General features: G+C 42.4%; 1 protein-coding gene across 10 annotated transcripts in view; it reads right to left on the bottom strand.

Moving 5' to 3' along the window:
* Positions 1-12,567, bottom strand: part of NEO1 (neogenin 1) — a 205,191-nt gene that overhangs the window by 112,925 nt on the left and 79,699 nt on the right. For all 10 annotated transcript variants that reach the window (XM_051628379.1, XM_051628374.1, XM_051628380.1 and 7 more), the window contains exons 3-4: positions 8,409-8,684; positions 3,656-3,809 (exon numbers count right to left, since the gene is read on the bottom strand). In XM_051628379.1, coding sequence (XP_051484339.1) covers positions 3,656-3,809; positions 8,409-8,684 — 430 coding nt within the window. The remainder of the gene's footprint in view (positions 1-3,655; positions 3,810-8,408; positions 8,685-12,567) is intronic.

Below are 12,567 nucleotides of genomic sequence, written 5' to 3'. Positions count from 1 at the left end.
GTTTCATTATCACTAAATATAGAGAGCCTTTATTAATTTACTGTATTCAAATAGCCAGTTATACACTGAGGTTTTGGCTTCTTTTTTTTTTTTCCTCTTTTAAATTACTATTCCCCAAACATCTTATAATCTATTTGCAGTCTCCGTAAAGTACAGCAGATAAAATTAGACAGTAAATTAGATTATTTTGTGAAATCTATGACCAGAAAAATCTCCGTAATTACTCTGCTATGTTTTAACCTTTCCTGAGTTGGGCAAGTGTAATTCACTTCACACAAATAACTCAGAACACCTGGCAAACAATAATGTAATAATTAAAAACGTCACACTTAAGGAGAGGAAAAAAGGAAAGGAAAAAACCCTGCAATAAAAATATGTATGTGATCATACAATTTAATACTGCATTTTGTTTTGTAACCCCATACACACACAGACATGTACCAACAGATATGCACATACCCATGTGGCATGCAGACATAGATGGATCTTAGTGTGTGTGTGTATAGGCAAAAAACATGATTTAAGAGCTTCTCCCAGAGAGAAAGTACATTCAAACCTGTCCAGGTGAAAAGGATCAGTTTGTTCTTGGGATAAAGCTACTAAGAAATGTCATCTTTTTCCATTAATAGGGGATTTTAACATAATTTAATGTGATTTAATCTGTAATTAAATCTGCAGAAGGAGGTAAGGTACCTATTTTGCAGCAGTCTAACCGCAGACTTTACTCCAACAAAGAATCTTAATTTTTAGTTCTGGAGATTTTCCCTGTTATTCTATTCCAAAGAATAATACAACAGTTGTCGAGGCAAATGGAATTTAAGAACTTTTTGTTGTCTGCTGTTCAAATGTCTTCTCTGTGAAGACACAGTCATGAGTAGCAGCCTTAGAGTTTTGGCACAGAGTGATCACCCAGGGTGACAGTGATCACCAAGGAACAATGAAGGAAGCTCACTCCTACAGAGTGGAAAAAAAAAATCACTTTGTCTCCTTTACCCACACTAAAAGTAAATTCTATAATGAGCACACATTTCACTAAGGAAAAAAAAAAAGCACCTAAGAATTGTAACAAGGAAAAAATTATATCATTCTAAAAACTCAATTCCATAAGCAAAGAAGCCACTCAGCCAGAACAGAAAGGTTCTGTGAACAGAAAATCAAAAGAAAAACTATTTTCATTGTTCAAAAACCCTGATTAACTCCTTTTTTGGTTCAACTTTTGAGCAGAAGGAAACATTTATTTCCACGTAAAGAGGAATATTTGTCTTTTCAACTTTTTCTTCCTCAGTGAATACATATCCAGAGGATGCAGCAACCAGGACATCCCAAGAACGTCCAGGCAGCTGCAGCTCTCAGCCTGGGGAGAGGCTTTCCTGGGGCTTGGCAGGGAATGTGCCAACTCATTTGCTGCAGGAGTAAAGAATAGAATCATGGAATGGTGAAGGTTGGAAGACACCCTAAAGATCATCAGGTTCAAACCTCCCTGCTATGAGCAGGGATACCTCCCACCAGCCCAGGTTGCTCCAAGCCCCATCCAACCTGCCCTTCAACACTGCCAGGGGCAGCCACAGCTTCCTGGGCAACCTGGGCCAGCACCTTACTGCCCTCATGGTGAAGAATTTCTTCCTGTATAACCTAATATCTAACCTAAATCTCCCCTCTTTCAGTTTAAAACCATCACCCCTTGTCCTACCACTACCCTCTCTGATGAAAAGCCCCTCCCCAGCTTTCCTGGAGCCCCTTCAGGCACTGGAAGGTGCTCTAAGGTCTCCCTGGAGCCTTCTCTTCTCCAGGCTGAACAGCCCAGCTCTCCCAGCCTGTCTCCAGAGCCGAGTTGCTCCTGCCCTCAGATCATCTTCGTGGCCTCCTCTGGACGCTCTCCAACAGCTCCATGTCCCTCCTGTGCTGAGGGCTCCAGAGCTGGACACAGTACTCCAGGTGGGGTCTCACCAGAGCAGAGCAGCACTGACAGCCTTGTGGCTCTTGCTTCACCACAGTGTCCATGTCATGATGGAAAGGTGTTCAAGGAAAAGTGGCTTCATGCAAAGTGCTGGAGACAGCACAGAGGAAAGGCTCTTCTGGCCATCCACACCTCCAGCTGACACACAGCTCACAGGGGGACTGCTCCTTACAGCCAAAGCACATCATGCTAAAAGTAATGCTAACTATTCTGAAAAATCAGGTTACACATGGTTCAAACTGGGCACATACAAAGATAAAATGTTTACTAGTGTTATGCCTCAGCTCTCCAATAAAATTTCTCACTCTGAATTTTGAAAAGGAAAAAAAAATGTGTGAAGCCCTCTGAAGTTATGGTGACAACCTGCCTAGAAAAGCTCATAAAGGAATTAACTGCACTGCATTCAGAGCACATTTGAAAATTTGGGCTCTGAATCAAAATTGGAGAAGAAAATTAAAAGGAGAGCTCCCTAGTAAGTGAGCTTTATTCTCCTTGTGCACTGAATGTGACATCCTAGAGAAGGATGGGGTGGGGGGCAGCAAAAATTTATAAAGATATGACATCATTTTACATGCAAGAAAAACAAATTAAGGTCTTACCAGGCACACAGATTGACATTTCATCACATTTGATTGTGAAATTCTAATGAGTCTGTACCATCCTCTGTACCTGAATGATTTCTTGCCTTTACAAAAATATGAACCTAAATCATGTGCCATCAGACTGACACTGACACATTTTCTCCATGGTATTAGAACTGTTAGTCACTACCCACAGAAGCTTGCATTTTCCAGATAAAGACAGTTCAAATTATGAGCCTCTGGATTTTTTAATTTAAGAGTTGCCAAAAAAAAGAGATATATTGCTTGGGCTGGTGCTGCAGAGAGACTTGCTTATTCCTTCAGCTGCCTTCTGTGTCAGCCACGCCACCATATAACTTTACTGCTCCTTGCCTCACAATTAACTTGTTTCTGCATTAATCTTGCCACTGACTTTGAGGCATGTTGAGAACATTCAAGGATCTGTTTGCAATTTCCTTGTTCTAGTCAATACGTTTGTTAGATGGACAAAAAGATACAATTCTTTATAAGGCTTGTTCTCCTTTTTTTACATATTTTCTGTCACGTTATTTTGAATTAATACACTAGCAATGACAATGTAGAATACGTTTCACTTAATGCGTTTCTGAAAGCCCATGATTTTTAAAAATTATGTCTAATATTTTCATATTATATTTTAATGAGAAATTATGAAATTATGTTCAAAACACATTCTTAAATTCTTATGGAGCATTTAGACACAATCTGGACATCTTCATTTCAGCAAGAGTGAATGCAAGGCTTCACTCACATAATACATGAAGTCTTAGCTTTTCTGCAGTGTCCTTATTCCCTTAACTGCTTCTCTCACTCCAGTGGCAATCTAAAAGTAATATATTCTTAATAAACTTCCTGCTTCAAACAACATCTTTTGGTTTCAACTGTCTGCAAAAAAAATACTACAAGATTGTTCCACGAGTCTCATGAGCTGCCCTTGCTTGTCACAACACTCAGTTGAGAAGCCCTACAACACCTGGGAGCCAACTTCTGTTCTCTGGTTTAAAATGAAGTATGAAGCAAATGGTGCTCCCACCTAAAATCCTAAGTCTGGCTGGGTTCCTATTGTTAGATAAAAATTTCTGGTTTAGCCATTACTCACCCTTCTGTGATAAGCTCTTCTTCATTTCTTGTCCACCTGACGGATGGAGTTGGAAATCCCACAGCCACACATGGGAAAACAGCACTTTGCCCAGTAACTCTGGTGAGAGTAGAGGGCTGCCGCACCAACACCAGCTCCTGGGGCACCTCAGGATCTGCAGATGTTTTGTACATGACAAAGTTGTTACCAGATGCAAAATCAGAATGAAAAAAAATAAAAAATAAAAAAAAACCACAAATCAAACATTTAATTTCCTCCTGCATCTTTCTCAGGATTCAGACATCATCTTGCTTCCATGAACAGTTTTCTGTAACAGGAAAAACTCCTTCCCAGCCTCCCACAGGAGCAGCTCTTCCCCATTTCCTCCAGACATGCAAATTGATTTGCCACCACTGGGATTCTGACTCCTCAAATTCCCTGGGAAGCAATTTCAGCTAAAAGCTACAGCCCTGAAACTCAAAATTCTACCAGCTAGGAAAGATTTAGTCAAGAAAGGTACAGGCTTTGCCCAGCAGACCTCAGGCAATCACCTGACTTCATCAGGTAGCTGCCTGAGAAAGTGCTTTTACACACCAGAAAATGAAATCAGTGCAGTAGAGACTCAACTCTAAACAAAAGAAAATAACTAGAGAATTTACACACTGAAGTAACACAAGGTTTTACTAAAAAATCCACCATGATTTTCCATCCTTATGGAAATGGTGCATTCCCTGAGTTAGTTTTGGTTTTGCTCTGCAATGGGCAGAGAGGGGGTGGTTTCTTTTTCCTCTCCCCCTTCAGAACAAGCACAAGCAAAATGCCCATTTCCTCAGTCCTACCACAGGAAAAGGCCATTTTGACTGTGCGAACTGAAAACATCCCCACCAAGAAAGCCTGCCCAGAAACCTACTCCAAACTAAACTAGCACAAGTATTGAGAACAAAAGGCTATTTTTCTGCTTTACTAAAAATATCCAGGTGTCCTCACTATGTAACCCTAGGAAAAAGGTTCTAAAAAATCAGTTTTAACTAGAACTGTAACTAATTCATCGAGGGGTTCCCAGTAACTCCTGGGCTCAAGACGCAGCTTGTACCCTTTGTCTCTGCAGTAACTTCAGCACACACTTTGCACCATCATTAGTTAAATGAGTTCCTACAGACCAGCTACAGCATTTCTGCTGTGTTAGTTACTGTAACTCTTTCTGCCAACTGCTCAGAAAACCCAGGGCTCATGCTGCATGGATTGCTGTGCTCTCAGTACTCAGATGTGTGCCTTCAAGTCTGATAAGAAGAAAGCTCCAGAACTGGACAAGCTATTTTTGATCCCCTAAGTGAGGACAGACTATTAGGTACCTACACTATGTTTGCACTCTGAAGCCCCTTCTGTGCCTACCATGGCACAGGATTTGGCCCATCTCACCTGGGACCTGTGTGATATTCACAGGAGCTTCTGGAAGTTGCTGGCTTTGTTCTTCAGCTCAAAGTGCTAAAAATACTAACCGAGCGTTTACACCCTTCGCACACGCTCTGGGTTGACACATGATGAGGCTGCCAGGTTACTGGAGAGAACCAGGCCCGATGGAAATCGTGTTTCAGAAAGGTCCCAGGCAGAGGGAGCCAAACTTCATGCAATCCCAGATCACACCATCTGCTCGGGCCCACACAGCAGCTCTGCCCACGTTCCCTGCGAGAGGGAAGGAGTCGGCTGCAGAGCACGTGTGAAGAGGCGGGTAACGCAGAGAGAGTGACCCGGGGTGGCATATGGAGCAAGCCAGGCTGCAAAACGTGGATGTAACAGATTGTCAGCAATCACTACACCAGGGAGAGGAGTTGGCATGATTCTCTGGGGAGAGAACTCAGTAACGCTCCAGCTACCAACAAGGAGTTTGGTTCTTGGGTTAGTGGAAACTGGATTCAAAAATTGAGTGGGTTTTGTTTGTTTGTCTTCCTTGCATTCCTGTATTTGAAAGTACCTACTAATAAGTAGCAGAGCTCAGAAATGTATCCTCCTGCTCAGTGGCAGGTGAAAGACAGACTGAATGATAGAATGCCAGGATGGAAGGGACCTCCAGCATCATCTGGTCCAACCTTTCTGGGTAATATTATAGTTGATGAGGTGGCTCAGCAGCCTCTCAAGCCGAGACTTAAAACTGTCCTATGTGGGGGAATCTACCACTTCCCTCTGGAGACTATGTTTGATTGTCCTCTTGTGCCCAATGGGAATTTCCCCAGGAGCAACTTGTGCCCATTACCCCTTGTCTTTTCCATGACTCAATGTTCTACAGAAGCTTGCAATCAGAAAAAGTAGAACACTGTCCCTGGATGTAAATCTGTGGGACGCAAGTGTGTGTCAGGTGTATCTCAATGATTTAGAAGCAGAACAGTGGGATCACTATCAGGCACACATCAGATAACCATTTCAATATAGAACAAATGAACAACAGATTAATTCAAATCCTTCTTTCAAACCCACCTCAGACTAAACAATCAAATCTGGGGCCACTCAAGATTAAGAGAGCAGTTTAGACAAAAAAAGGCAAGACCTGTTGGGAGGGTTTTCACAAAACTTCACTACCAGCACTTTCAGACTCACAACCAAGCAAGGAAACAGCATTGTTTTATTGTTTATAATAGTTATCTTAGTTGCCTCCAGCAAAACATAACAGAGGTAAACTGTATCTGGAGTCAAAAGAATTCAAAAGATCTACACATCTTAAGAATTCATGGAGGAGCAAAGCAAACTAAAATAATTCCATTCAGCACCTTTTCCTGAAGTGCTTAAAACTGTATCCTTAGCTGAAGAAAAGATAAGCCTTTCTTTTCAGAAATGTTACAAAACTTAATGAAACAACTTCCTACTTTATGTACTTTATGGTACATCAGTGATAAGAGGCAGAACAGGGAAAACGTGGGCCCTCAGAAGGAAAACAGGAGACCTTGTCACACAGGCTATGGAGAAGGCTGAGGTACTGAACGATTTTTTTGCCTCAGTCTTCACTAGCAAGGGCTCTGGCCACACCAGCCAAGTCACAGAATGCAAAGGCAGGGACTGGGATAAGGAAGATCCCCCCCCACTGTAGAACCATCTAAAAGACCTGAAAGTGCACACTTCCATGGGACCTGACAAGATCCATCCATGACTCCTAAGGGAGCTGGCAGATAGAGCTGCAACACCACTTTCAATCTTATTTGAAAAGTGGTGACAGTCTGGTGAAGTTCCCACTGACTGGAAAAGGGGAAACATAAGCCCCATTTTCCAAAAGCGAAGGAAAGAAGACGCAGGGAATGTCAGGGCAGTGAGTCTCAGCTCTGCACCTGGCAAGATCATGGAGCAGACCCTCCTGAAGGCTCTGACAGGGCACAGGGAAAACGTGGAGCTAGTTGGTGGCAACCAACATGGCTTCACCAAAGGCAAGTAAGAGCTGACAAATCTGGTAGCCTTTCATGATGGGGTCACAGCATCCATGGACAAGGGAAGAGATGTTGCTCTTCAAGGTCCCCTCCAACCCAAAGCATCCTATGTATGATTAGCTTGCAAAGCTGAGCAAACACCTCTATTTAAAATGAGAGAAGGTTACGAAGGTAGAACCAGGGTATTTTTAAGCATATTTTAGCATTTAAGTCATGAGAAACAGAAATATTCATTGAAAGGGACCTCTAAAGATGCCTGGTGCAACCACCTGCTTCCAACCATGACACCGGCCAGCCCAGCCCTGAAAACCTCGCAAGATGGCAATTTAGCAACCCTCTGGCAGTTCTCCAAGCAGCAAAATTAATCAGAATTCCAACACGAAGACTAATTCAGAAAAGAGAACGTAAAGTTCTGGAAATAATTAAGAAAACCCATCCAAAACACAGCCCATATTTCCCTAGTTTGGGAAAGTGCAATTCACTTTCCTGCCTTATTCTTGGCTGGTTTTCAAAACTGTATTACAGCTTCTGGTGACACTCAGTCCTGGGCAGTATTGCCACTCAAAACAGAACACACTCAATGTAGAAACAGTTTACATCAGGACTGGACTTTCGTTCTTATATAAAAAAAAATCTAAACACTTCAGAACAATAGTCATAGCTAAATCTTCCAAAATGAAGAGTCATCCCCCCTTTTGGGGGTCTGGAGACTTCATATAAGGGTCCAACATTTAAAGCTCAGAACTTCCCAAATATTAGGACAATTAAAAGTGTCTTAGCTTAAACATCCAAGAATTAGGGACTAAGCACCAACTTCTTTTGGCAATTTGAACATGAGATTCAATCCTGAGAAACTCAGAAATTCCCAAATGTTTGTACTCAAAGCAGCAGACAATTCCCTCTTTGTAACATGTCACAGTGGAATTGTATTACTAATTACTTCTTTTAAAGTCTTTACCCAAAAGCCCTTCAAAGGTAAATGATTAAATATGGAAAAAGCAACAAAAAAACAACAACCAAACAAAAAAAAAAGCAAGCATGTGCAAGTCTCTGGCTTACCTCAAACCACTGCAAAGAGCTCAGACAGTGACAACTGATTTTGCTTTTCTGTTTCCCAACTGTAAGATACAGGTTAATCTTCCCTAAGGCCAACACCCTTTAGCTTAAGCACCTTCACTCATTTTAAGCTACACAGAAAAAAAGCTCAACCAACAGTTTCCACAACACATACTTAGTTCAACTTTAAATATAAAAAAATGCAACACAGCAGATTCTAAGGTGTTCTTATTCTTGTTAGGTCTTTACACTCTATTGCCTGACTAACATCTTAATTATTAATGTTTAAAAGAAAAACAGATTAATACCTGGAAGAATTTTGAGCTCAGCTTCATCACTGTATTTGGGGGTCCCACCACCTTCAATGACACAGCGATACAGTCCTCCATCCCTATCAGTAGCATTGCTAATAATTAGAGCTCCACTTGGTAATTTAAATACACGATCATCCAGAATGACTGGCTGACGATCCTGCTCCCACCTCACAAACGGGGCAAGGTCAACATTGACTTCACAGTTCAGGATTGCACTGTTGCCTTTATAGGCAGATGATGATTCTGGCTGACTGGTGAACCTGGGAAGGCCTGCAAATACAAAAAAGAAAAGAGAAATAAAAAGATGAGAGGTACTCTAGCACGTTGCTAAACATAGCTGGTGTAAAGGCAAATAAAAACAATAGTAAAAGTACTGATTTAAAAACAAAAGCAGTTTTAGAAACAAGCAAATGTTGACATTAGAACAGCAGTCCTCAGAAATGGGAGGAGACATGCAAGGTAACCTCTGCTCGCTTCTCCAGTGCTGCTGCTGTCCTTAGAGTGTATACAAGCACAGAAGTGGCAAAAATCAAGGTAGTGTCTCTGCCTGGTACATCTGGATAAATAGAGTTTGAAGCATAATCTGTAAGAGCCGCTGATTCACCTGCATGGCAACCGAGATGCCCTCTAGGACTCTCAGAGGAGACAGTAACAGAGAGAGGAGGAGTCTCCTCCCGCCTTCCATTCCCAAGTTTAGTCTACACAGCATCCTAACTAACACCGCCTACAGAACTACTAGTAACAAGGTGGTTTTTCCTGTCAACTTAGATTTCTTATCTTAAAATTAGAAGTTTAGCAGTTAAGAGCTTAAGACAAATGAAGCTGAAAAGAATTTCCTACGACTTTGTCACCAGCCATGTCAAAGTAAAGGTTTAGCTCCACATTCATTTAACTAGGGCATGAAAAGGAGCCCGAGGGTGTTGAAGGACCAGATCTCACTGAAATTCAAAGGAAACCAGATATCCCTTTGAAGATTTTAGCTACAAAAAGCACAATAAGGTAAAACCTGCCTTTATTCATATGCAAATATTGATCGTTCTCACGTTAGTGTACCTGAGAACCCAGTTTCTCCACAGCATAGCACCAAGGTGCCCGTGCCAGGCTGACCCAGCAGCGCCGCACAGAGAACCCGGCACCTTCCGAGTAAAAACTTCCTCCAGAAACACCCAAACTCCACTCAGCGGAGTGTTTCGGGTGTCTGTGTCCCTGTGCTGGCAGCAGAGGAGCTGCCAGGGTGGTCTCTGAGAGGGCTGGGGACATCCCGTGCTGGGTGCTGGCTGGTTCTGCAGAGCAAGGCCCCAGCTGAGCCCGCAGAGCTGGAGGCGCCTCTGGGAGAGCTCATCCCAGAAGGAGGAAACCACAGCATGGAGCGAGGAGAGCGTGAGGAACTGCCCTGCCACGGGCACAGCAGAGCTGCAGGAGCACAGCAGAAAGGGCAGAGCTGGGTGCTGGACTGGGGAGACCAGGGGGAGCAGGAGGGAAAACAGCTGGGAATGAAAGCGGGAAGCCGAGCCTGTGAGACAGGCGGAGGGCAAGAAGTGGTGTAAGTTTTTCTTCTGTCTCCTTACCGCCAAGTTTTATTTTAATTGGCAAGAAATCAATTTAATTCTCCCCAAGTCAAGGTTGTTTTGCCCATGACTGGTGAGTGATCTCCCTTTCTTGACCCAGACATTTTTGAATCTTCTCTCCTCCCGCTCGGTTCTGCCGAGGCGCGGAGCGGGAGAGCAGCTGGCCGAGGTCAGCCCTCCACAACTGGCTTTTGCACCGCGTAGCGAAAGAGTTCAAAGCAGGCAAGGAACACAGTAAGGGGGAGGAAAGAGGACAAAGTGTGGGAGAGGAAGAAGAGCCTCCTGGCTCTCCATTTCCCACAGCATGGAGTTGTGGGACCAGCTCTCCCTCTCGCAGCTCGCAGAGAGGAGGTTGTGGGGCCAACACTGACACGGGGCAAGGCACGGCTTCCTGGCTGCACAGAGTGAAATGTTCATTCCTTTTTCTGCTCACACTTAAAACTAATATTGTCATAGAAACAGCCTGTCGGTACTCCTGACATCTTACCACTCCCTCTCAATAGGGCACAGCTTCAAGCACATATTATGATTTTTTTTCTTAAAGTCAGCACAATGTGTGCCTTCACTACAAAAGATGGAAAGTGGGACTCTGGGTTACGCAAATTAAACCATCCTAGTACAAGTATTCAAGTATGAGAATAGAAGTTGCTGGGAAGCAGCAGGCTCTGGTAATCTCTAACTCAATGCTAGTGCACACAGCCAAGACCCCAGACCAGCAAACACAAACAGCAGCTCTCTTCATCATCATGATTATACATGAAAGAGGCTGGGACAGCTTAGGTCACCTATCATCTTTTTCCACTTGTTCTAGCAAGCCTAAGAGTGAAATCCCTTACTTATCACCTTGCATTTGCAAAAGTTCAACCTAACTGGAAAAAATCTCATTTCTCTCTTGTGAAGCTGATTCTTTTACACTGTTTTAGACACTCAACTCATTTCCAAATAGTTCAACCCAGTATTTTTATAAGCCTCACTGAGCAGCTATCAAGAATGCACTAAGAATTTACCAGCAATAGGACCAGTTTATTTTTTTAATTATTTAGTTCAGTTCTTTACCATTCTTTCTTCCTCTGAAAAGGGATAATAAATATATTACCATGTGCTGCTGCTTATCAGGTATATACCGATGCCAAAACTCCATCTCCTGTAGTTTTCTCTATCTGTATTCATTATATTTGACTGTCTAAGAAAGAATCTATAACATGCATTTCTTTAGTTAAAATGTGACTTTCCGTAATTTTCAGCTTGAGCCCCTATTTACTTTCTAGAAAATCCCACAGGTTTTTTGTTTGTTTTTTGAACTGATCTATGCATTCCAATTTTTGTAGACATCTTTGGAGAAGCAGCAGCAGGCAACATCTCATGTCACACACTCAGGCTTTTGCCATTGGAAGGAAAACATCTTTACTTGGACTGTAGAATTCTTCATTATTAGCATCCACTTAAGTAAAAATCCTAATACACACTTCATATTCAACTTTAATATATACTTCTCCCTTAGAAAAATAAATCTAAACAAGGCCAACGGCACCAAGTCCAGTGCTCTGCAAAGCCAAGCACAGAAGAGATTTATATGAGCAAACCCACAAAACAACATCTTCACATCCTAGATTAAACACAAGACCTACAGTAAAAGACCAAAATCCACAATCACGTGCCACCAGCTGAGAGATCAAAAGGGTTATTGCAATGAGAAGGGGCAGCAAACCACTGATGCTATGGAGAGAAAAACAAACTGAACATAAAACAGGTATATAATTGGAGTATATAAAAGAGGTACAAAACAGACACCTTCCCAATCCTTCAGAAAAGCTGGACTGAACTCTAACACATTCATTGACAACATTCCGGTTAGTCAGCTCCTTCCATAAACTTGAACAGGTCCATCTCCAACCATTACATACTTTGTACTCTCTTGGAGTACTACCTGAAGGCTCCTTCCATAACTTCATTCCTCTGAGAAAAAAGTTTCTAGTTTCCCCTCACAGTATATTTACAACCAACTTCTAGTCCCTTGATTTTGACCTTGTTCATTATGCTGCATATTTGATATTTACCCATTACTCTCTCCCTCTGAGGTATTCATAGGAACAAAAGTCACTGCTTCTTTCAGCTTGCCCTCTGCCTAATGAAGCTGCAATCTTTCACTTCTTTCCCTCCTTGCCCTAACCATCCAATCCATCCCTAAAGACTCAGAATTTCAGAATCATTTGGGTAGGAAGGGACTCAGTCAGAACAGAGGCAGCTATGAGGTCAGAGCAGGTTACTCAGAGATTTGTCCAGTAAGATTTTGAAAATCCTCATGGATGGAGACTGTGCAGCCTCTTGGGGAACTTGTTCTACCACCCGACTGAATTCAGGGGGAAGAACTTCCTCCTTAAATCCAGTCAGAACCTCTTCTGCTTCAAGTGATATCTAATACCTCTTCTACTCTCCCACCACGTACCACGGGCAGAACAACAGAGACAACACACAAATTGAAGTGCCTATTGTAATTTAAGATCACAAGCATCCATGTAAACATAATGAAATTGCTTCTCTGTATCTATTGAAAAGATCTTCCCAATAGATTTAAGAATCACATT

This window comes from Apus apus, chromosome 10 (genome assembly GCF_020740795.1).
Source record: "Apus apus isolate bApuApu2 chromosome 10, bApuApu2.pri.cur, whole genome shotgun sequence".
Lineage (NCBI taxonomy): Eukaryota > Metazoa > Chordata > Aves > Apodiformes > Apodidae > Apus > Apus apus.
Note: the sequence above shows the minus strand (reverse complement) of the source record. Positions and strands in the feature narration are given on the sequence as shown.